Source organism: Melopsittacus undulatus, chromosome 6 (genome assembly GCF_012275295.1).
Source record: "Melopsittacus undulatus isolate bMelUnd1 chromosome 6, bMelUnd1.mat.Z, whole genome shotgun sequence".
In the NCBI taxonomy this organism is placed as follows: Eukaryota; Metazoa; Chordata; class Aves; order Psittaciformes; family Psittaculidae; genus Melopsittacus; species Melopsittacus undulatus.
Window position 1 is genome coordinate 66,448,576 of NC_047532.1, and position 25,055 is coordinate 66,473,630.

Sequence of the window (25,055 nt, forward strand, 5' to 3'; positions counted from 1 at the left end):
CCGCCAGCGCCGCCGCCGCCGCAGGATCCCCGCCCGGCCCCGGCTCCGCGCCCGGCCCCGCCGGCTCCTCAGGCGCGGCGGCGGGCCCGGGAGCCGCCACAGCCCGGCGAAGGGGGCGGAGGTTGTGGGGGGAGCGGTACAAAGTGAAGCCACATTGCCAAACTTGCCCGGCGATTGCAGCAGCGAGCGGCGGCGGAGCCTTGCGTGTGCGGCTGGGCGGCTGAGCGCTGTGGCTCCCCTCCCGGGCACCGCGAGCTGCAGGACGGACCCGGGCGGACGCCTCTCATAAAAACAGCTGTATTTTTCCAGCCCGGGCTGCCCCTTACCGGGCGGGGGGCTGCGTCCAGCGCTCCCGCAAGCCAGAGGGAGGCCGAGCGCTGTGTTTGTTTCTTTGCAAGGAGACCTTCTCAGGCACCCCGAGCGGCGTTGCTCCCCGGCCTTTTGCAATATAGAGGGGAAGCAGGTAAGAAGTGTTGGTCGTTACCCCTTGTTTTCCAGCGTACGTGAGCGCGGTCGCATGCCCGCGCTGCCCGCCGCCGTCCCGCGCTGCCCGCAGTCGCGGAGGGGCGCGGAGCGGGGGGAGCCGCGGGCCACGGGCATTGTCGCGGTCCCCGCGTACAAAGCCTGGCGGCTGCTGCCGCTCGGGAAGGCTTTTCCTTCCCCCCTGGTTCGAGCCGCCGTCTGGAAGGGCTTTGCTGCCGCGGCCGTGAATGGAAGGGACGGGAAGGGGGCAGGTTGGGGCACCCGCTACCCCCGTAGTAAACACTGTGCCGAAACAGTGGCAGAAAAGATCAAAGTGAGCTCTCTGTTTCTCTCTTCTCCAATTCCCTTCCTGCCCCCCCCCCACGGTCTTTTGTTTCAATCCAAGAGAAATCCGGTGAATCACCTAATTAAAACCAAGACATGAATTAAGCATCCATTTTTGTAGTACAAATTGCCAGCTCTCCGCTTGTCCCTCCCTTGGTCTCCATTAAAAAAAACGCCAGAGACGCTGTTAAAAGGGGGGGGGGGGCTATTTTGCCTCTAGCTTCCAGCTCTGCTTTCTATTTCACCGACTCCTATCCCAGGACCTAAATTGCTTGGCTGTGTAATTACTAGAGTAAGCCTATTTAAGTTAAAAGCTTTTTCCCCCCAACTCTAAATGAAACTTGATGAGGGCCCGTCCTTAGTTATCAAGGGAGTCACTTTCTGGTCAGTCCTCTTGATTCATCTTTTTAGATTTAATCAGCATTAAGGTATTGCTTGTCCTTAAGAGCTTTAGCTTAATGGGGTTACTGGACGGTTTTCTCAGTGTAACGGTTCCCATTTTATATTTATATACGTTTGCCTTCGACAAAGACGGGCTAAGGTGGTGGCACGGAGCCTTTCTCTTTTAAGAAATCAGAAATGATTTAAAGCGTAGAGAAACGGTTTAAAGACTCGGAGCAGGAAATGCAGATTCATTTAGGCGGTAGCTGGAAACTAACAAAAGGCAATTCCTTGAACAAATGCATCAGAAATCAATTTACATAAAGGTATATGATGCGTTCGGATAAATGCAATGCTAATGGCTTTTAGAGTGGTTTTCTTTCCAAAGTCTCGGGGTTTTTGTTACAGCTTAATTGGTGCAGTTCTTCTGGTTTATTGTGCGGTCACTGGACATACCTCCAGGTACTCTTTCTGAGGAAATGTGTTTTTGAAACCGGCCCCAGCTTCTCCTCCTGTCGCCGAGTTGGGCCGGTGGCAGGAAAAGTTCCTGCTCGCTGCTCTGGAGGTATCGCTCTGAAGGTCCTTAGCAGAGAGCCAGATGCCTCGGCATGAGCACGTACAGCTTACAGAGGACAAAGACAAAACACGCTGCTTAATTGGCAGTAAATAACTTGATCTTTTTATAGCATAAGTGACTGGAGGAACACCGGGAGTTTATTGGGCTCTGGACTGAAGGCAACAAATTAATCGGTTTAGAATAAGCTTTATGAATTGATTCCCATATTATCTCCGGGTTGTCCTGCTCGCATGGAACGTTCATCAGAAAGTGAAAAACGCCTGTGGTCGCAGTTTGGGCGGCCGGGGTGGCTCCAGCGGAGCGCTCCGGTTCTGCCGCTCTCCCGAGGCCAGGCAGCTTTTCCCTTCCCCTCCCCCCCACCCTTTTTATTTATATTTTTTGAAGGGGGGAGTAACAAAGTTTTAGCATTTAAACTGCTGATCGAGTGCAGATTAGCGAGACAAAAGTTGAGTATGTTTGCGTAGGAAGTTAACAGGCGTCCTGAAGTTCAATGATCCATTATTCGGGCCAGTGTCCTCAGTCTGGAGTGTTTTCTCGGCGTGCTTTTATGTCTCCAGAATAAACCCAAACGGAACGACCCCCCCATTCCCCAGCACGCCGCGGGGAGGCCGGCGGGTCCCGAGCCCCTCGTTACCGCCCGGGGCCTGCCGCGTCTCTCTTAGACTGAAAAACCAGTTTCACAACTCCCTTTTTCACTCTTCACGCACCGTGTTTCCCATAAGCAAAACAAACGCCGGGGCTGTTCCCTACTTGTGCCGCAATCTGCACCAGCCCGGAGCGGGGGGGTCTGCCCCCTGTGCCCGCCGCTCCCCGCGCACTGCAGGCCCGCTCCGCGCACCCCCCGGCCCTGACCCGCCCGTGTCTCTCCACAGGCCATGGTGAACCCCGGCGGCAGCTCGCAGCCGCCCCCGGTGACGGCGGGCTCCCTCTCGTGGAAGAGGTGCGCCGGCTGCGGGGGGAAGATCGCTGACCGCTTCCTGCTCTATGCCATGGACAGCTACTGGCACAGCCGCTGCCTCAAGTGCTCCTGCTGCCAGGCCCAGCTGGGGGACATCGGCACCTCCTGCTACACCAAGAGTGGCATGATCCTCTGCAGAAACGACTACATCAGGTGAGGCGGCTGCCGGGCAGTGCTTTCCCCTTCATCCCTGCCCTTTTTTACCCCTCCCTTTCTTCTCCCCTCTTCTTCCTCTTAGTGCCTGGTGATGGGCGCCTGCGGGACAGAGGGGTGGGCTGCTGCAGGATCATTCCTTTATTAGGAGCAGGGAGACGTGCGGGTGCGGATGTCAGCGCCTAGCCCAGGGCACAGTTGGAACTGCCAAGTGGAGGGAAGAGTTGGGGGGCGGAACAACGACTGTAACTTTAAAGTGGTTTGTCAGCACAAAACAAGTCCTAACTAAAAATAAACAGCAATCAGAGAGGCTAAATTAATCTGCTTTGTTGTAGAGCTGAAGGAGAAGCGTGCATATCTGAACGGTAAATGTTAAAATCCTAAGGCTTAAATAAGGCTGTGGCAGAGGTGCTAAATAATGAAATGCCTGCCTTTAGTATCTGATTAATTATGATATTTACATAAGCACCTTTAAACTCCTTTGAGTGGAAACAGAATGACTCATTCTCTGTTCTCCTTCTGAAAGAGCTGATTAACCATCAGTCGGAGGGCCACCGATTCTACTTATAGCCAAAAGCAGTGGCACAGGGTTTGTCTTCCCATTGCTACAGGGGAGTGTGGAACCAACATTTTCCCTTAGCTTCCAGTATAGAGAGTGCAGAGGATGGGAGCAGAGTGATGTGCTCCTGCCCTTTATTTCTTGTCTCTTTCGTTTTTCAGGCTGTTTGCTTTAAATGCCGCAGATTTGGGTAGGGGGAACTAAGCCTGATTAATATCGCATCTGTTGGGGTACAGTAGGATTATGCAGAGTATCCCTTCAAGCAAGTTCCCAATATAATTAATAGGAAGAATTCATGAGGTCAGGTGCCCATGCGATCTTTTCAGGTGAACTCAAGCTACTTAAACTCATTAATTTAAAAGGAGGCATTTTGAAGGATTACACATTTAATTTGAGTAAATGGTTTGATAGACTGATGCACATGAATGCTTCAAGGAGGTGTTCTATTTCAACATTCAGTAATTAAAAAAGAACCCAAACCAACAAAAAAGCCCCATACCCTCCCGGCGCAACACAAATGCTCGGTTAAAACAAACTGTGTTTTGTTTAAGTGCTTCTGGCTCCTCATTTACAGTAAATGTCAAGAGTTAACCCAAGTTTTTCCTTCTCCCCGATGGCCAAAAAGTTGTGCTTTTTGCCTTCCTTTCTAAAAGAGAAAATCAGCCACCAAACGTTACAAGTTTGCCCATGTTGTGAAACTTGACTTCTGCTGGGGGAGATGGGGACTGTGCTGAAGGTGTGTAAATGCATGGCAACCTCCTCTAACGGGATGGACTTCAGGCTGAATTACTCTGACAGTGCAGCGCCTGTCCTGATACGTGGCTGTGCAGAGGAGACAGACCGCAGTGTCTTTGAGGAATGGGGGCTGTGGCTTTGATAGTTTTGGGCATGTTTTCAAAGAGAAATGCTAAAAACTCAGACATGAGGGGGGAGTCACTGGTGCGTTTTGGTCATCGTCCTAAGCAATAAGCGTAAGCCTGGCAGAACTGTAATTAAGTAGAGCAGAACGGTGTTAGGGAAAGAGTCGTGTTTGAAGTGGAAAAATTGACACTACTCTTCAGATGCACCAAATAGTACAGATTCGTCACTCGACCAACACCATCAAACAAACCCCCATGTCTGATTACTACTAATTAAAAAGAGAAGATGCGTCCACTGTGTCCCAGAGGCAAGTTCAGGCAGGCTTATCGCAGTCCTCTGGTTTTGTGTTGCCAAGAATTAATACTCGTTTATTTTAATGTAGGCGATTATGAATAGGATGCTTTATCAGATGAGGGGTTTGAATTGATCTCCTTGTTCTATCGCCTGACTTCTCTTTAGATCTGTGTAATTTGACTTGCAAAAATAACTCTGACAGATGCTTGCTGAAACTTGAACTGGACACCGTACACTCAAGGTGGGGTAGGGCGGCCTGGCCTGCCTGGGCTGAGCTAACTTGGAGCCTTTTCCTGATGGAAATGGACTTCGCGGGCTTCCACGTGGGTCGCGCTGCAGGAGCGAGGCCCTCGCTCGCCCTTTCCTTGCTGGAAAGGGCCTCGTTTGGTTGTGGAGGCGATGGCACACGTTTGGCGGCGGGTCCCTCTGGTTCCCCTCTTCCATCCTTCCCCCTCTTGCTCCTCTGTGGGGCTTGTCCGGTGGCGCATTCTCCCCGCCCCCCCCCCCCTCCCCAGCCCTCCCCTCCCATGCAGGAGCCACGGTTGCAGGTCCTAATGGGAGGCGTGGGCACACCACAAAATGGGGACTGGGATTGATGTGCCCGACGGGCGCCAGGTGAAAGGGACCCGACTCCTTCGGGCCAGGACTATGGGGCCGTTTATTAATGAGGTTTTTACCCGGTCTGAGGCCGTCTGTGGGGTTTTGTTGTTCGAACAACACAGCGTCGTCGTCCCCCCCGCCTCCCCCCCGGCCTCTTCCCCTCCCGTCCAAAAAAGAGACAAAAATAAAGGACAGACTCCAGCCGTGGAGCTGCAGCAGCGGCTTTCATTGGAAGCCAAGGTTCCTGGGAACAGAGAGGGAGGCAAAAATCCCGGTCCCTTCCCCTCCCTCCCTCCCGAGGGCGAGCAGCGCGCTCGCAGGGAGCCGAACCCTCCCGCCCTCCCAACCTTAGGATGCCAGATAAAGCAGCAGCGTGGCAGCGAATCCGCACAATTAAAAGCTTTAATTAGTGTCTCCTCCATTTTCTCTTAGTTCTGATAGGTTTTATCTAATGAGATCTGGTCCCTGGCTTAGATCTGCTCGCAATGACGTGTCCGAAATGAATGAGAGCGCGTCGCAAACAAAACATTTAATTAACAAAATTGGCCTCTAAGAGCGAGCAGGGAGTGGTGGGGAAGGGGGGCCGGGGGGGCTGCCCGGGCGCGTCTTAAAGGGGCAGCACCCGGTCCCTCTGAGGGTGCGCGGGTCCTTCCACGGGTGCGTGGGGCCCGGCCGCGGGGCACCTCCAGTCCCGCAGTGCGTGCAGGGGCCGGCAGGCAGCGGGTTCATCTCCCTGGTAATCAGCGGCAAGCTGCTATATTCAGGGAATGCTGTCCCTTTAATTGAACAGGCTAGGTAATTAAATGGCACTTTTCCAATAGGACGTGCTAGGTAAATCTAATAGTTGGTTATTTAATATCACTTTGAAGTCTGCCCACTCAAGCACAATGACAGCACAGGAGCATGTGAACTATTAGCTAGGAGAGAAAAAAAACCACCAGGATCTCAAAAATTAATTAAATCGCATGCAATTTAGGGGGAACGTTTATCTTGATTTGTCATAACAGAATTAATTCAAGGCCTCCAATTCACTTGGGGGCAGATCTGTTACTCTGAATTAACCAAGCGTAATTTGGATGTTTTTTTTTCCCTTTCCTTCCCCTTCTCTAATGCAGCACTTGCCATTATGCACAGCCCCCCTTTTAAGTATCAATAGCTTCTGGTGCTTTTAAGGTGCTTGGGCTCTAGTTATTCTGAAGTACCTTTAATGGACTTGGCTCCAGGAGTGATTTCTATGTTGCCTTTCTTTGTTACATTTAATATAGCTGGTGCAGAATGTAGATTAAATATAGGGAATGTACAGACACACCAATCGCTTCTGGATCAGTAGCTCTGGATGTACATTTCTTTTTGCTAGGGCTTGGATAGACGTTTGTGGGCACAAATGCTCACTGTGTTGTGCGAGAGTCGCAGCACTTCAGTCTGTCTCCGCAGTTTTGGAAGGAACTGGAACCTTGTTGTGTTAGTTTAAGTTGCTGGAGATGTGTTTCTGCTGGTACTGAATCCTGAGGAGCAAGATGGGAAATGGAGCTGGGAATGTTTCCTGCTGCTTCGTTCCCACTCCTCTCAAAGTTCTCAAACCCAAACCCAATCCACCCCAAAAAACCAGGAGTGTTTTTGTGCTGGGGGTGTGGGGAATGCCGTGTTGGAACCACACAGCAGTTAATTTAAGGTGGTTCAGTAAAATGCTGCTAAGTGCAGAAGAGCTGCCTTGTCTGCATAGGGAACCTCTTGATGTTTGTGATTGATTGCATTGCCCAAATGTTGAAATATTAATGACCTTCTTGGACTGAGGACCCAAAGAGGAAACTGAAACCAATTCTGTCATCACAATTAAAGAGTCCCCTGGCTTTAATTAGCCTGACCTGGGGTATCTCTACCCATTGCTGCAGTTAAAGAGAAAAGAGCCCATTAAAGTCCAGTCTGAGACCGATAGCTACTTAATTGAGCACCTAAAGCCTCAAGCCTTTTAAATCAAATACTGTCCTGGACAGTCCCCCTGGTTAGATAATTAGCTCTCCAGCCTCGCAGAAACCATGTGAAACAACTTTTTCAGTAAGGAATAGTTACTGTGGAAGCCTTCCTTTACCGGGAAGGAGGAATAACCTTGTCTTTAAAAGAGAAAACCTTTTTCCTGTTAATGGTATCACAGACCAAACTCATTCATAACATGAGAGAAGGAAAATAAGCTCCATTTTCCTGGTAAATAATACAAAGCAGTGGAAAGGTGTCCTGACTTTGCAACTGATTTTTTTTAATTTTAGTAGGAGATTCAGCTGAAGTGACTTCCCAGAACAGAACTGTTCTGGGAATGTGCTTAGGGAAGAACCTAAGATGTGTGGAAAGCCTCTGGATTAGTTTGACTGCATTTATTAGAATTCACAGACATTCAAGGTGTACGACCACTTCCAGCCAGAGAGAAGTGAGCTGTGTAACAAATGCATGCTTAATGAAGACAAGTAGTGCAGTGAGATCAGTATTCCGAAGGCTGCATTGGGTAGTGTATGAGGGCTTAAGAGAGGCTGCTTGCCAGGTTTGGGTTCTCTCGGACCAGTTGTTTGTTCCCCTGCACTGAGTGGGTTACTCTTGTGTTTGGGTAATACCTTACCCTGCGTGTTTGGGGTCTTGGCTCTAGGAATACTACTGTGCCTCCTTGCCTCCACTCGTGGTGCTCTCTGTGCGCCTTATGCCAACTTCAGTCCCAGGAACAATGGAGGCAGGAGAACGCGTATGGTAAAGCTCTGGAAGTCGCTTCAGTACTCCCCTCATGAAACTACTCCCATCTGGCCCTGGTCTTGGAAGATGCCCTAATACTGGGCCCTTAGTTCCCTGCCACTTTACTCCCTTTGGCTAGAGGTCCTGGCAATGCTTTAGTTCAGCTTTTCCTTTGTAGCCACCGTGATTCTGCAGGAACGTGTCAATGTGTCGTGGATCTCAGACTAATTAGTTTTGAAATGGAGTTTTGATTGAACTCTTCAAATCGATGCTGCTGCAAAATTTGTTTCTCAGCTTCCTATTAAAAGCCATCTTAAGGGGCAGTTTTACTACTCTCTCTGTCGTTCAGTCGATACATTTAATAACAACTTACAGGCTATTTTCAATAAAGTGGCGACAGCAAATTAGTACTTTGAACATGACAAGCCTCCTCTGCAAGCTCGGATCCTGAAAATTCAAAGCAATTATTTTTATAGAGAGGCCCGCCACAGTCATTCAGATTGCGGGCATTCTGTTGTAATGCGTGTCCTGGGTTGACACAACCAGAATTTTATGACTTTATTTGGACAGGAAGGAGATGCAAATATTAATATTTATTATGACACCAATACGCTAATTTGTAAATCCTATTACTGTGTTTTACATGGTGCAGAAAGGCGGGCCTGTGACCCTGCCAGCTTGTTCTCTTCCCTTCTTTGGTGGGGGATGATTGTGGTAGTCTTAATAAATATTTGTGTGTATTGGAGATGCGCGCAAGAGCAAATAAAGGGTTTCTAATTCCAGTGGCCACAGCCTGTAGAGGTGGAACTCGATAATGGTTATTGTATTCTATTTGGAATCGATGCGTTGTGCCTTTAAATGGAGTGAAGAATTACGTATATATTTTTCTTCACCACTCTTGTGCCTATTTCCCCCTTCCCCCACCGCGTGTGCCGCCCCCCCCCCCCCCCCCCCCCATGGCAGATGTTGTGGTCTCATTTGATTGCATAGGAAAACTGCAGTGATACAGCAAACACCCAGAGAGATATGATGACAAATGGGTCCAGATCCCGGTAAATTACTTTCTGCTCAAATCGAAATTTCATTCAGTTTGTTGCTAGCAGAGATGAAGTAATCTAAATTGTGGACTCAGGAGCAGATAGAGGGAAGTTGGAGCAAGCATTTCATTATCAAGAGAGAGAGAAGGTTAGGATGAAAGAGATGAGCAGAGGCAAATCTAAAGTGTTGACACCATGATTGAAAAGGTTAACCCATACACATTATATATCAACCTGGATAGCAGAGAGTTTCTAATGGAAACTCTGCACTGATGGAGGTTTACTGGAGTTTCAATACACTGAGCATGATGTCTTCTTAGATATACAATCAAATCCTCTTAACCCTTTTGATGACTCATATCTCAAGATATGATTAAAGTACAAAAGAGTTCTTCATATAATTTCAAGGACACAATGCATTTAAACTCGAGTCATGAATTGTATCGTTTATTTTTTATGATGAACCCAGTAATCTGATCAAATGTGTGTAGTACAGAATTGTTTGTGTTTCCAGAGGTGTAAGTCAATATTTCTGATTAAATCCGCTGCAACCACATCCGAGGTGGGGTGAAGCTCCCAGTTGTTACACAAAAACACACTCTTTCATATTACGACATGTAAGCAAGTTGGAAGGCAGGGGTCAGAAGTCTAAAATAGTTGTGTAATAAACCATTGCAGTGATGCGCAAAAATGCTCGGAGCCTCCTGTGTATTAAATTATTCATGATCATCACCTCTGTTTCAGGTTATTTGGAAATAGTGGTGCTTGCAGTGCCTGTGGACAGTCCATTCCTGCTAGTGAGCTGGTCATGAGGGCACAGGGCAACGTCTATCATCTGAAGGTGAGGGGCTTTTTCTTGTGTGTTTTTACTTAGCAGCTGATTAGTGCTGCCCTGCTTCTTGAGTATGAAATCTGCATCTGCTTGGGAATGAAATGCAAAGCAGTAACTGGAAATATGAGTATATATTATAAAGCTTCCCTTAACACGTAGCTTTGTTCCCTCGTAATCGGTAAAACTATACTTGAGTTATGTACTGCACAGTCCCAACAGGTAAGACTAATGCCGTATTTGGAGCTACTCGAAACCAAGCAGCTCCGTATCTCAACTCACTCGCGGTCTCTGAAGTGTAATTTTCAAACCTGCAGCATACTTAATTTGTGCTGTGGTCTCACTCGCTGTCTCTTTCCCTCCTCAGTGTTTTACATGCTCTACCTGCCGGAATCGCCTGGTCCCCGGAGATCGGTTTCACTACATCAATGGCAGTTTATTTTGTGAACATGATAGACCTACAGCTCTCATCAATGGCCATTTGAATTCACTTCAGAGTAATCCACTACTGCCAGACCAGAAGGTGAATACCCAACAATTACTAATAAGCTTTATTAGAGCTAAATGAAGATCAATTTCTTTTCATTCTAATAGCGGATGTTCCCCACCCCTGCAAGGAGACCTTTAAGTAACCAAACTTACTTAAGTAACATAGGTGTGGGGCATGGGGAGAAAGCACTAACCTTTTAAATCTGACATACAGGGGGAGGGAGTCAATTTATTTTGGTTTGGGCATGTGCATCTGTACAGCTGTTGAACTCCTGATGTCCAAAGCAAAGTGGAGAGCATCCTTTAATACAAACTCTTAAAAAAGAGAAGTATTTAATTCCACAACCTTGAAAATAAGGGCTACAAGAGAGCAGGTTTCTGTGGGAGGAAAATTAGAGCCTTTAATGTGGAAATAAATGTCTTGCGAAGAGAAGGGCTCCTGAACTGAACCAGTGTATTTCACTTCACTGTTCAGGGGTTTAGCTGAGGGAGCATCCTGGGGTACTTTTTCAGGAGTATTTTCTCGTCTGTTTTGTGTGTTACAACTCTGGTTTAAAAACCAAAGTGTGCTTTTCTTATCGCTCCCTAACGCTAATAGCTCAACTAGAGATTGTGTATCTCAGTGGTTGATAGGCTCCTGCTTTCTAGCTAAATGAGTAAATAATGATTGTACAAGTCAGAGAGAGGAGAAGAAGAAAAAATCCCTGATCAACAGTTGTCCTGTAACTCTGAAACTAGATAGTTTTAGATCTATTTTAATCTCCTTAATAAGTCCTAAAGCTATGCAAGTGAGTGCATTTTGATAACTGCTGTGCCTAATTTGTAACAATTACTGTCAACCTTGAGTTAAGAGACAGTTCATTCCACCCTGGTCCAGAAAAGAGTGAATGTATGACTCTTGCACATAATTTTATTCACATCATATTTCATACTGATTATGTATTGATGACATTGATTCATTTACTCTTTACAGCGCCACTTGCATGGATATTAAATCTTATTGACCACAGATGAATTTTAATTTCAGATTGGTGATAGATTTTTCCATCAGCTCTGATAGTATATTTGACTTTTTCATCATTAACCCAGGCAATCACACAGCACTGAGTTATTGCAATGAAACAAAAACTGCACACTTCAGTTGGTAATTCTTTATAGATTTACAATAGGAACTTCATTAATGTCTGTACAGAGCACAAAAAATAACATTTATCTGCAAATAGGAATTTGGGAGATTAAAAAAATCTGGGACAAATGCTGGGCTGCTCAGTCTGCAATGTACAGAGTATTTCATAGTGCTTTTAGTTCATGGGGAAACAGGTCCAAGAAAACACAAACCGGTTGGTAATGTCTGTGATTTTGTTGTTGTTGTGTTGCTCCATTTCAGTCTCGGTGTTTGCTTTATTTTTTTTTCTCTGTGCATAAATTTACTGATTAATTTTAAGTATTCTTTCAAGTCTTACCCAGGGAATGTAATTACAGCAAAATAAAACGTGGGCCTTTTCTATTTACTTAATTTGTCAATGGAGGTGATGAGAGAGTTGAGTACAAAAGTCCTGTATCATTAGGCAGAACAAAGATAATTAAGATTGGAGGAGAATGTGCAGCATCTTCTCAAGGAAGTACAAATACAGTTAAAGATTCATAGATTTATACTGTTGTGAATTTTAATGAAACAAATCTGTGATGCAGCCTTGCCAGCAGTGAATCTAGTAAATGAATATTTATAGTTATCCCATTTCAAAATAGAGGTAAAACCATTCATCTTTATACACCGCAGTAAAAGGTTTACCATGCCGAGAGTGGTTTATCCACTTGTCCTCTACGAATGTAAAGTTTAATGTAACTTCAAATAGGTGTCTAAATTGTCATTTAGTTTTATCAGTTTCTTACTATGCCTTCACAAAACATAAAAATGATTTAGTTGCAGTAAAAGCAGTAGACATGATGAGGAACACAGAACATGGGAGAGAGAAGTAAAACTGGACTGGGTTTGCAGAGCTCACAACTGCAGACACCTGACTGATAGAAGCTAAATGAAGAGAAAATAGTGAGAAGTTTTTATTAGGTAATGGCATTGCTACAGCCAGTGCTGTGGCAGGTGGCCGGGTATTGGGGATAAGGCTGGGAGGGAGAGGTTATAGTTTGGGGGTCTTTATATTTTGATTTCTCTAGAAAATGGTGTAAATTCTGCCACTTCTCAAAGGGGAGTTGCAGAGCACCTGAACCCCAGAAAACTGAAATACAGGTGACGAGACAGGTTGGTAATTCATAGATATTCCCAGTTTTTGGAACTTTGGCAGTTGCAGGGACAGGTGCCAACAGTTGGGGGGGGTGGGCTTTTTAACAGTGTGAAGATGTGTATGTCCAAGGTGTTTTCCGGAAAGCTGTGTTTCAGGGCCACTAAATGATTCCACTATGACAGTGTTGGCTGTAACATTGAAGATAAATCAGTCTCCAGGTTATTCTACCACTGGAGATTACAGACACAGCAGAACATGCACAGGGGTTTATTAAATTCAGGAGAGACTCCTGTCATTACCCCCATTTCTGTTGCAGAGGTGGAGGTGACAGGGACTTGATGTTGTGTCCATACAGTTTGCAGGTTAATCCTGTGGGTGACTGGCGCAGGCAGAAGGGGTTTTGTGCCCCAATTTTGGTGGCTGTTGCCGTCTTTTGTCTCCCTGGGGCCATTTACGGACATCAGGTGTAACTCCCCATTGCTTGCTGTGCCATGTGAGAGCAGTCTGTGTTCTCTGACCTCAGTCCCGCCTGCCTGCAGAGCGCAGACTCACTGTGCGTGATGCCCCGCGCGCTGTTCCACGTGAAGGGACTCTCTCTGCTGCACTCGTAGTGTTCCTGTAGTAGTTCTTGTTTGCAGCAGTGTTACCACCTCTTCTGAGTGCAAATTTTCCCCCAGTTGGCAGTGTTCATAGCAAACGCTTGTCTGCAGCGTCTGTCCTGTTAAATAAAGGATGAGTTAGATTACGTCTCTCGGAGAAGATCTTAAAAATCTTCTGGTTTACATATCACTCAACAATTCCCTTGTAGTTACATAATTGGTGTTGTCTGTGTCCATAGTAGAGGATATTTGATGCTCATTTATTAAATATGCTTGCTGGCTGCTCCCTAATCTTTGTTCTGGACAGACAAATTACCTTTCTCACACTGAGCTTCAGCTCTGGGGAATTAAACCTCCAAGCCTCTACTGCTTTAATTAGCTTGAAAGTGGGGGGTTGCAGTTACTAATAGACCTCAGGCTTTTAGTAACTTAGAGAAAGGGTGAAAAAAGAACTTCCTGGGAAGCTCAAAATGTCATTTAAACCCCATAAAAATCTAATATATATTATTTCATTTTGGTAATTACAAACAGATTGTATTTGAAGACTGTGGATGATCATTTCTATTTTATCCATGAAAGTTTAGATTTTTATTGAGTTAGACACTTTTAATTATCACAATTCATTAACACCAGTGTGAAAGCACATGTTTGACTTCATGTATTAAAATGTTTATGTAACATTAACTAACGCGCCAGATGAGGAGTTTTAAAGGGGTGGGGGAAGGAATCCTGAATCTCTATATTTAGCTCTTGTGCAATGCAGCACATTAACCAAAGTTGCCTTGGGAGGATATTGGCTGCACTGCTTATTTGCTTTACATACTATTTCTTCCAGTTATTTAATATCATGTTATGAGCTTCTTCAAAGGCATGGCGTAATGTTGCTTCCTGTTTAAGAGGGGCCCAGAAAACCCACCTTATTCACTGTACGATTTGTTATCAGACAGTGCACTTCTTGTTTACTGGTGTCATCTCTCTCTTTCCTCTTTGCTATTTTCTTCTTTCTCCCCTCCCATCTGCTCTTCTTGGTAGTGAAACTGCAGAAAGAAAATGTTTGCTCTTTGCTATTTGAAGTGGGAACGGTGGCGGTATCAATGGATAGTGTAGAAAGCCTTAATCAAGTCACAGTTGGAAAGTAATCTAATAAAAAAGAGATTAGTGCATAAGGAAAAGCAGTCATGTAGTGTCCTATCTCAAATTTAGTGTTCTAGCTAAGATACCCGTTTTTATTTCTTACAGGTCTGCTAAAAGGTCAGAATAATGCAGAATGCGTGCCTTCATCTCAGATTTTGTTCATCACAGATGGATCCCATGTCTCCAAGTAGACAAGTCACCTTTGTAGCTAGCATCAATGCCAGCTCCATACCATTGCACCTTCTTTATTCTTGATTGCCCTTCCCACATTTATTGGTGTATTAAAATGACTGAATATGAACATTAAGGACTCCATGAACCTGGGCTAATGGGAGACTGTAGAGAAAATGAAAAAAGATCCACCGGAGGACATCGTGGGGGGCGGGTGGGGACGATGACTAATGAAGCTAATTACAAGAAGCATTGAAATCTGCTTTCTACCCTCATTAACAATTAGCAGGGCACCGGCCAGTTTGTACCCTGTGTTTTACGTTAACAACATTCTATTTGCTCTTTGTATATTTAAGTGTTGTAAGGAAATGTGTTGCAATCAAACTGAACATGAGATAAAAGATGTGGCTTTTGTGATATTCTATCACAAACACTTTTATTGTATCTCTGTAAAATACAATGTATGTATGCATGTAAGTGTTTTTGTCCTAATGTTGCTACTTCCCATGGCAAAAAAAAACAAGAAAAGGAAAAAAAAAGTCAGGCTCATAGCAGCTACTGTGTAGAGATTTTCACCTACTTCTAATTTGCTGAATGAAGAAAAATCTTTTATTTGTGATATTTTCAGAGACATTTGCTCTAGTATGGTGTATTTAAATAATAAAAAAGTAAAACAACACTGAATTGAGTGACGGGTTTCGGACACTTCGCCCTTGCTTGTAACTACGTTCAAAACGTTACTCTGAAACTCGATCTTATGCGGTCACTACCTCAATTGTTGATCACCTTTAAAAGTAGTTTCTTGGTTTCTTGGATGGGGTTCTTATGCCAGTAAAAAGTCTGTTAAACCATGTTACTTGTGGCAAGGCTACAGAGCACTGTTTCAAAATGGTCTGTATTTTGCGTTTTGGTCCTTAAGTCTGTACAGTTCAATCCATACCGCAGTGATGGGTGAGACACATGCAAGTAGTAGCATCACCTGTGTTAAGGGTGTGCATGTATCTGTGAGCACGCAAGCAGGAGAGTGTGTGTCCATACTTTAAGAGGGCAGAGAGGAACAGAGTAAAAACCAACCCAGGGCCTGCACCTCATGCTGAGCACTAGAATTGAGTATTCGTGGAATACAACAGCTGTTCTGATCTGAGCAATATAAAGTTGTGTGTGCTGGGTAAGAGTCTACTTCTTAAGACCAGTAATCTTAAGGGAAGAAAACCACATTTCCTGGGCCGTTTCTGAGCACTTACTGATCTCAAATATGATCTGTTCTCTGTGAGCAAACAAAACCTGCTCCCACAAAGCAACCCAGCCTTCCCTAAGCTTAGAAAAGTGAGGTTTTCCCATCAGCTGCTCAGTGCAGAATAATTCTGAGGAAAAATTATTCTGAGTTCTCATGTTTGTGGCAAGAACAGTAACAGGGATCTGTGGCAGGAAATGGCACGCACCCGGAATGTGCCTCTGCTGCATTTAATAACAAATCAATATTAAGAACAACTCTGCTTTTACAGGAGAATGATACATGTGAAATACATCATGATTAAGTTTTCCTTGTTAATTCTATTCCTGAGGTGGTGCTCACTGCTCAGTGCACTCGGTTACGGCACAAGCCTGACTTCCATGGTGTGATGCCACAACACGAAAAGCTGATTTATAGATTTCTCTGTCTAAACAACCAAGAGCAGATTTCTCCCTTTATTTATTTCCAGATTCTATTTCTTGACCTCCAGCACACTGGGGGCTGCTGAATTGCTTCTTTTAACACTTCAGTGCTTGAAGAAAAATAGGACTGGTGCAGAGAAGAGAGAATGTCGTAATAGAGAGGATCAGGCGGTACAGACAAAAACACTTGCATAACACAGCAATAAAGTGACTGAAGCACTGCATGGCCTTTTCAGTAACTGCACTTACCTATTTTTTAACTTAAGTTTCTGAGCTTTTGGATCTGGTGTAGAAGTCTTTAAGGAGAGGCCTGCAAATTGTGCTGCTCTGAAAAGACACCTGAAGGCGTGTGAATATCACATTACAGTGTTGGTGAGACTGTAGACATCTTTCTGCACGCTCTGAGTGTAAGCACTCGAGGTACGGTGTTTAACGTGCAGATTTTTGGTTGTCCAATATAACCTCGAAGTGCTATGGAGATAGCTAAACTGTCAGTAAGTAATGTGGTATCACATTTAGTGCTGGTGAGGTTGAAGTTCATTAATGGCTTTAAATAAACTATTACATGACTCGTTTGTAAAGCACAGCTACCTATTTAATAGCTTACTTTAAAAGCATTTCTTCAGTTGCAGACCTATAAGATTACAAATGTCACTCATGTTAGCATAATCCACATGCGAGTGATGAAGTCTTTGCTTTGATGTGCTAAATTGGAGGAGGACTAATGGAGCTATGAATATACAATAGAACATATTTAAGTAGTATTCTTGCTTTAGGTAAAACACTTCCTTGAAACCAGAGGTATTTCAGACAATAAACCGGGCTCAAATGGGGATGGGAGGTGGGGGTGGAAGGCTGCTGGCACCACTTAGGTTTGTCCTATGAAAAACCACTTTTGGGGGAGATCTGTAAGGAAAAATAGACACTTGTGCACCTTTTCTCCCATGTATTTGCGATGCTGAGGCTGAAATACACCCTGTGCATTTAGTGCTGCGGAAAAGTCACACAAATAATCATTCACTAAGAGCTTCCCTCACTTTCAGGAACGAATGCTGTTAAGAAACACCAAAGGAAACATTTCTAATCTGAACTCATCCTGGTGAACCCGGATAAAAGGCTCTGTCAATGCTGCATGTGAACGCCTCAATCATAGGAATTGTCACTCTTATTAATGAAACAATTCCGTAAAAAGATTGCCCTCTAAATGGGTTTAATGTTTTTACCTATCCAGCATCCTTGCATCCTCGCAGGCAGGGGGACATTAAGCCTTTCCAAAACCAAATTCTGTTTGCAACAAGATACTGTCTGTTCAGTCCTACATGATTTATCTTTAAATATTTTAACAGCTTACGCAGTACCTTATGAAATATAAAATGAGAATGTCTCACCAAAATGAAGCCAGGAAATTAAGTCACAGCTTTAGAATATTAACCACACCGAGGGTGTCTCCCTTCTTCCCAGTTAGTCAACACTGATCAAATTTGCATCATCTAATTTTAGGGTAAATACTAAGAAAGAAAAGGCACCCAATGCCACACCACGTCCTGCACACTGTGAGCTGTTGTCAAGCACCATCAGCCCTTTCAAAAGAGCATTTTAATTTCAAGTTTTCTATCAGGTTCTTTGGCTGGCAGTTGTTTGTCAAGCGTGAGGCTTTTCTGCAAGGATCTCCAGGCTGAGCAGCTCTATTAAATAACAAATAAAACTGAGATAGAAACATTTATGTACATCTATTTTTTAAGCATTACATTTCTTCAGTGTGAAATTACGTGTGCCGGGTCCCATTTCACTGCCTGAGTCTCCCGTACATGAAGTACCAGATAACCACTGTTGCTGCATGTTACTGTTAGTACCAGGTGTATGCCTATTGTCAGTCCAGCTAAGCCACACAAGAGCTTATTGCAATTAAATAGCAATTTGTTTCTATGAAACTGCAATTAAAGTATTACTGATCAGCCATTTTAGATTGGCGGTGCTTTGACTGCATGTTAAACAGTGAGGAACTCTCCATCTATTTCTGCAGCCTGAGCTGCGAGTAACAGTGAAGTGTAACACGCTCACCTATGTCCCTTGTCAAGTTGAAAGTACGAGTCCTCTGTGAAGCACTCTGATCTCATCACGAACATGCTGAGAGCAATGACAAGCCAGGGCTGATCTCTGTAAGTTGCACTTGCAACTTACAGGACCTGAAGTTATTACTGTTTTCTGTTCCTGTATAAGTAGGGATGTGTATGCTTCCTACAGGGGATGTTTTCAACTCCAGATTGATTCTGTTGAGAATGGACTGCAAGTTGTGGGCCGCAAGCCAATAATGTACTGCAGGTCCTGACTTGTTAGAGCTGTGTAAACAGGGCTACTCTAGCTCCTTAATCACAACTAATAAAAGACTAGGAGAAACCAATCAATTACCTTATAAGTTGTTTGGGGTTTGGGTTTGGATTTCGTTTTTAATAAGAAGCAGAAGTTCATCTGCCGCAGCTTTCACTGTCGCACTTGTACAACAGATGAAGCAGTCCAAAGCAATGGCATCGCTCACTTATGTGCACCCAGGGGTGCTGGCAGCTGTTTGCCTGCGCCATTACTGGGAAGCCAGGGTGCTCCTGCCCTGGAGCCCGACAGAACCCGCCAGCCCCCCGCCTCGAGTCCCCGCGAGCTCACAGCGCTCGTGGTTCACCTGAAACCTGGAATGTAAATTTTTGGTGCAAATTAAAAACTTGTTTGTAAGAACTCAAAGAGGAATTATCTCTGCAGCGGTAATTACGTTTCTTAATTATCACCAGGCTCTAACCAAGTCTCAGACATGTTAACTTCAGTTCCTGCCTCTCTGCACGGTGGAGGCTGCAGACATCCTCCTTCCTTCGCCGGCGGGGATGACATCACACCTGTGGCATGCATTAGATAAGCGCTGCTTCAGAAACAGGTTCCTGTCTCTCAGAGCTGTTCCTGGGGGATGGGATGGCTCCGGCCCTGCTCCTGAAGGGTGACCCATGAGGAAGAGGAGTGCTGCTGAGCAAACTGCTGCGTCTGGGGTGAATGGGGAACATCACCCCGTGTGTGCAGGGTCCTGGCTCCAGGGAAGTGGCAGGTCAAAGGCCTGTGCTTAAACCTCAGCCAAAGTGGCCCAGCTGAGTGTCAAGAATTCACTCACCTGCAGCAGAGTGGTCCTGACTGAGCCCAAGACCTGATAAAAGCCCTGTTTACTGGAGGCAGATGCAGCTGTAGCTGTGTGCAAGGTTATTTTGCTCCCTCCTCTGTGGGTATTTTTAACAAGTCGGGTTCTGTTGTGTTTCTTTTAACAACAATTCTAGCACAAAGCTGGCAGAAACGTTCCTGGCATGGAGGAGGCTGCACAGGTCAAGGAGGGGGCAACACAGTCTGAAGTGGTAGCTGGGGATGTAAGACTTGGTCCTACCTGGTGGCTCATGGTGCTTTTTTGCCTCTACTCACCTCTGTCTTGGCCACTGAAGGGCAAGCAAGGGCCTGGCATCACAAAGGCTGGAGGTTTTTGGGTTTCCGATGAGGCCTCTCAGTGCTACTGTGTTAAAGGCAATAAACTGCAGAATTTTAGTGACTGGAAAGGCCACACCACACTGTTCAGCCAGCTCAGAAAAGATGTGAAGGGCAGTGGCCGAAACAAGAGCTGTCCCTGCAACAGGGTGATGCTTGAGGAATGCTATGTGAGGGCTCAAGCCTCTGGACCAGTCCTGAAAAGGGTCTGGGCTTTCAAACAGCAAAGCACACACATCCAGGAGGACTGGAAATTCTCAGAGGTGCTAAGGACCTTCTGAACGCTCATATTCACTGCTCTAATACAGGCCTCACAGATCGTTGTGCCATTTTGATCCCATACGTAATATTGCTCTTACATTTTTGTAATCACTTTATCTGTTTCAGTCAGTTCCCTGCTACACAAGATGTTCACCCCGGCTCACAGATGCTGGGCCTGGAAACCCATTTCTTTTTGAATGATGAAAAATGCTTGAAAAATATTATTTTGCTTTTTAGGCCTTTTTTTATTTTATTCCCTGGTATGTACAGAACTTCAAAAAACCCCCAGCAAACCAAACCAAAAAACCTCAGCCATTTTGTTGAAGCAGCCCCAGAAACCATAACACTGAGCCCAAAGCTTAGCTTGAGATGTTCTCACCTCAACAGAACCTTGGTTTCTGAGAGGCAGATGATGCAGAGGAGACAAAAACTTACATTAGGAGAAGCATTGCTCTGTCTGGTTGGGTCCTGGAACCAGTGAAGTGCCCATGAAGGAAGGAGGAAGGGAGCGAGCAGCTGAACACAGGGAGCAGCATGGGAAGGAGCCCCTGCTGTCAAGAACCTGCACTGCTGCCTTTCTCTGCAGCAACACGCAGTCCCCTCTGGTGCTCCTCGTGTCCTTTGCCCTTCCAGGAGTGGTGGTTGCTGGGCAAGCTGAAGCTCTCCGTGTGCAGCAGGTTCCAGCTGATGTTCCTGTCTCATAGTGTTGGAATACACTATTACATTTTAGAATATCCATATACTTTTCCTCTTAGGGGATCTTACAAGCAAGCTTTTCACTAACAACTTCTGTGGTTTGCCATAACCTCTCAGAATAATCATAGGTTCCATTGAACTTATGCCAGTTGGTTTGTTAAACTGAGAGAACAGGGCCTATATTAATTCTCAGAAGGTGAGAGATTGCCCTGTGATTTGGGAAAATCTTGATTGCTTACAATATGAATAAATGAACAAGGCAGATATTAACTTTACACCTGACTTCAATTTCTTTGAGCAGTAGAGAAATGTCCAATAGGAGGAAAAAAAGCCCCAGCTAAAATTCATAAGCCAGCCATTAATAAGCTGATTTTATGCTGTAAAATCATCAGCTGCCTACAGAAAACAAAGGGGCGATGAATGTGATATTTGTCTTTTATTGTTAGGAAAAGACCTGCAGGTCAAACAGCCCCAAACAGGCTGAGCTGATACACATCCCCCTTCTGTATTTTTGGGTATCCTCTGATATTCATTCCACTGATGTACTTGGCTGATGCATTCGACAGGTAATTACAGCAGCCATACCAAGACGCTGATACCAAGCAGTGAAAGATGTTTTACCATAAAGCTTATACTGAACTCCCCTCAGATGTGGGATCTGCAGCAGCCACTCAAAAGCTGCAGTTGGTATTTTTGTGCTTATGCCACACTTAAAAATTATTCCTGCTTCATCAGTTCAGTCTTTTTAGCTGGCTTGGAGAAAAAAACCCCATATTGCAAATGAGCTCCTATTCTTATTTGTTGTTTTAAGAAGGGTAAGCACTGAAGTATTCAAATGGAACAGATTATACCTTTAATTACATCCAAACAGGATGCTGAGCTGATTTTTCTATTTTCCATTTAATTGCTATAGTTCAAACAGATATTGCAAAACTGTAGATGTGTTATTTAAGCAGAGCCACCGGGCCTCCGTGCTTGTGAGAGAGACCAGAAGGGGGAAAATAAGACAAAATAATTTAAAGGGGAAAGTTCCAACAAAGTAGTTTTGGGGGAGATGTTTTACTTGGATCTATGTTTTGTGCTTTCTGGGACCCCCTTCTCATGCCATGACTAGCAAAGCACAGTTTCTTCTCTAACCAGCTCATTCTTGAGTTAGTGTGGTGCTTCCCGGATGCGATCCCAACCAGTCACCCTTCTCCTGGATGTGCTTGATCTCCATTCTCCTTCAACACAAAATGAGAATAATGAAAGCAAACACAATTCATCACTTCTTAAACTAAATATATTTCCATTTTGTTTGCATGTGTGTGCGTGTATATCATTCACCATATAGGTTTAGAGTATGTACTACGACATTACAGCCAGTGATAAATCCTACTCGCTTACTATATGTGTTATTTGCTGCAACATTAAGCTCCGTAAGAATCTTATATGTAACTTGTACCAAAACTAAATATATTGTGGAATTGATGCACAGCTGTAAACAAGAGCATAACTTCCCACTTGAGCACAGTCGAAGGTGGCAGCTTGTGTGGCAATTCCTTTGTAAACAATTGCACATTTTCCAAAGAATAAGCCAGTTAATTACATTTTTAATGATGGGTTTAGAAAATATGATTCTTGGGGGGAAAAGAAATACCTACAACACAACAAAAAAAGTAAACCTGAAGCTTGTACTGTAGAAATAAATGCCATATGTGAAATACTGGGTTGTGCTGGGCCCAGGTCTTTTGCTTCCCCCACCTTCTCTTTTTCCTTCTACTTGAACTGGCCCATGTACAGTATAGTTTGTAGCTCTACTGTGAATTCAGACAAAGCTGACACTGGCATAATCTACTTATTTTTTTTGTGTTAATTACCTATTTCACTATTTTCAATAGTGCTAAGTATGGGCTACCCACTTAGAGAGCAGAGCTCAAGATGTCCTCTTAACAGACAAAGCTTACAGAAGGCCATGTCACAAGTAGGATCTAACCACTAGCAGCACTGGCAGCTCTGAAGGGCTGATATGATACAGCCTTGCTGACACATCACATGTTACATGGAGAGATTCAGGGAGCAACTGAACGAGCTGGAGTAAGAGTACACAACTTTCATTGATGAAGTTCAGAGGAAAGAGGCACTGGGGGCAGCTATATTAATCCTGTAATAACTTGAAATATAATCAGCACATTGCTGCAGGGATGGCATGGGAGGGAGGGAGGGAGGTGGAGGTGTCAGGGTTTAAGTTCACCGGCTTTCCCAGTTCATTAAAAAGTGAATCAATCAGAGGAACAGGCTGGCTTTTCAAAGGGCTGGCAGTTGGGAAGGGGCTTTGGACGTCGGGAGGCACGCAGATGGTGCACCCGTCCTCAGCAGCATCCGCTTGAGGAAACGGCTGTGTTCTACCCTGCTCGAGCTAGTAAAATGTGTTAGAATGTGCTAGGGGAGATTCTGGCTGGACGTCGAGGACTTAAAAGCTCAGCAGTGCTGGTGCTGTGGGCCATATAAAGGTGATGCTGAGAGATGTTTATAAAGGGAAAATAAGTTTTGTTTTGTAATTTCTAGAGTGGTGGTTTAACCAGCAGGCAAATGGGCAGAAGGAGTCTGCCTACAGGACCCCTCTTTGTAGGCAGCTGGTATAGTAATTAGCTCATTACTATTAATTTTTGCCATCCCTGGATTCATCAGTGATGTATTTAAAAACACCCAAACAACAAACCCCCAGAACTAAGTGGAATCCATATATCTGGATCTGGCATTTCCTACATCCTTTGGACGAAGCTGGTGCATGCACACAGACCAGAGAACATCCTTGGAGAATGAGCTTACCCCCACAGGCACTTGAAGGTTTAGGACACCATGCCCTATATTTAAATAGGACTCACGACTTTTTAATTACTGCGCAGTACAACAGGGCTCAGTGAGAACACACGGTTGTCCAAAGTGGTGTGCTGTGATTGCTCACCAGTGGCATGGGAGCGCATTTAATCAGTGGTCTCTAGTCCACATGAGAACAAGTACCCACCACAGGCACAGGCATGAAAGCTGACAGACAGACAGTATTTCCATACTAATCTCAGTGCTACATTGAGAACATGGTATGAGAAGTGCTGTGTCATAGTGATGACTGATACAGGCTGAAAACCATCTGTGGTAGATGGCGGCAGTGTCAGTGTGACCCAACAGCTCCTCAGGGGGAAGTGTGTCCCTTTGTGGACATCTTTTCTGGAATGCAGGTCCAAATCTTCATCATCCCCTGCCCCTTTCATGGATCCTGCTGTGCTTGCAGTTGGTCAGGGACTGCCCTCACATTAATTAATAGCTCCACTGATTGCTGGAGGAGCTGTGGAGGAGTGGAAAGACATACTTGGTCAGTACTAGAACTGAGAGGCAGGCTCCTTTCTTACATTTGCTTTTAAACAATTTTTGCTTTCTAAGATGTTTGTAATGGTATGAAAAAACCCAATGTTCCTGTTCATAGAACCATAGGATCATTAGGGTTGGAAAGGCCCTCTGGAGATCATTCAGTTCAACCCCCCTGCCAAGGCAGGGCCACCTACAGCAGGTTACACAGGAATGTATCCAGGCAGGTTTGGGATGTCTCCAGAAAGGGAGACTCCACAACCCCATGGGCAGCCTGTGCCAGGGCTCTGACACCCTCACGTAAAGACACTTGCTCTGTGTTAATTTTTGGCCATTTGCTCCTCATCCTGCCACTGGGCACTACTGGAAAGGGTCTGGCCCCACCCTCCTGGCAACTGCCTTTGAGCTATTGATCTGCATGGATGAGATCCCCTCTCAGGCTGCTTTTCCCCAGGCTAAAAAGGCGCAGCTGCCACCATCTCATCCTCATAAGAGAGATGCTCCAAACACCTGAGCATCCTTGTGGCCTTCACTAGACTCTCTCTAGTAGCTCCTTGTACTAAGGAGCCCAGAACTGGACACTACTTCAGATGTGGCTTCACCAGGGTCAGCAGAACCTGAACCCCTCCACATCTCTACAAAATGGTTTAAAGCACAAACCAGGCTGGCTCTGTCTCCTTTCTTGTATTCATGTCTTTCCAAGACTATCCCCAAGCTAGAGCCCAAGGCCAGTGAGTACAAAGCATACTTTCTGGTTTCATTTTTTAATTTCTTGTTTAGTGCCTCAACCATCTCCCCATTATGGTTTTTCTAAGCACTGATTTCCTCTTTCCATTCTCCTTCATCCCAACACCTGGCCAGCCCAACCTTGCTTGTGTGCCAGTCTGCTGCAAGGACTTGTGTTCAAATGGATTCAGCTGAAATGCTAACGTAGCTGGGAGCTGGCACTCATGCAGGGCTTGGGGCAGCTCATAGTGGCCTGACCTGTTTTTACTGAATCAGTTCCAGTTCAGCAGAAGTGGGTCAGGCACCTTCAGCCAAGTCGATCCAGAGCGTCATAAGAACTTGCCACTTTGGCAAAGTGGGAATTAAATCAGCTGGAGAATAACCTCAGAGAAGCAGAGATGTCACTGGCATCTCCCTTGCACCACAGGCACACCCTGCTATACACATCACAGACCCT

The 25,055-nt window shown here is 45.1% G+C and overlaps 1 protein-coding gene and 1 long non-coding RNA gene across 2 annotated transcripts in view; one reads left to right on the plus strand and one right to left on the minus strand.

Annotated features, from left to right (window-relative positions):
- On the plus strand, positions 1 to 15,095 carry LMO4 (LIM domain only 4). The gene is made up of 5 exons (XM_034064319.1): positions 1 to 463; positions 2,638 to 2,876; positions 9,687 to 9,783; positions 10,139 to 10,294; positions 14,342 to 15,095. The coding sequence occupies exons 2-5, from the start codon at positions 2,641 to 2,643 to the stop codon at positions 14,348 to 14,350; spliced, it is 498 nt and encodes a 165-aa protein (XP_033920210.1). The 5' UTR covers positions 1 to 463; positions 2,638 to 2,640; the 3' UTR covers positions 14,351 to 15,095.
- The window catches only part of LOC117436315 (uncharacterized), a 27,859-nt gene continuing 13,173 nt past the window's right edge, over positions 10,370 to 25,055 (minus strand). Inside the window, exons 6-8 of the long non-coding RNA XR_004549746.1 lie at positions 20,267 to 21,750; positions 14,019 to 14,139; positions 10,370 to 13,221 (exon numbers count right to left, since the gene is read on the minus strand). This is a non-coding gene — a long non-coding RNA (uncharacterized lncRNA). The remainder of the gene's footprint in view (positions 13,222 to 14,018; positions 14,140 to 20,266; positions 21,751 to 25,055) is intronic.

Coding starts and splice junctions, on each gene's coding strand:
- LMO4 (XM_034064319.1), top strand. CDS start 2,641: ATGGTGAACCCCGGCGGCAGCTCGCAGCCGCCCCCGGTGACGGCGGGC. Junction 2,877..9,686: donor TGCAGAAACGACTACATCAG/GTGAGGCGGCTG, acceptor CCTCTGTTTCAG/GTTATTTGGAAATAGTGGTG. Junction 9,784..10,138: donor GCAACGTCTATCATCTGAAG/GTGAGGGGCTTT, acceptor TTCCCTCCTCAG/TGTTTTACATGCTCTACCTG.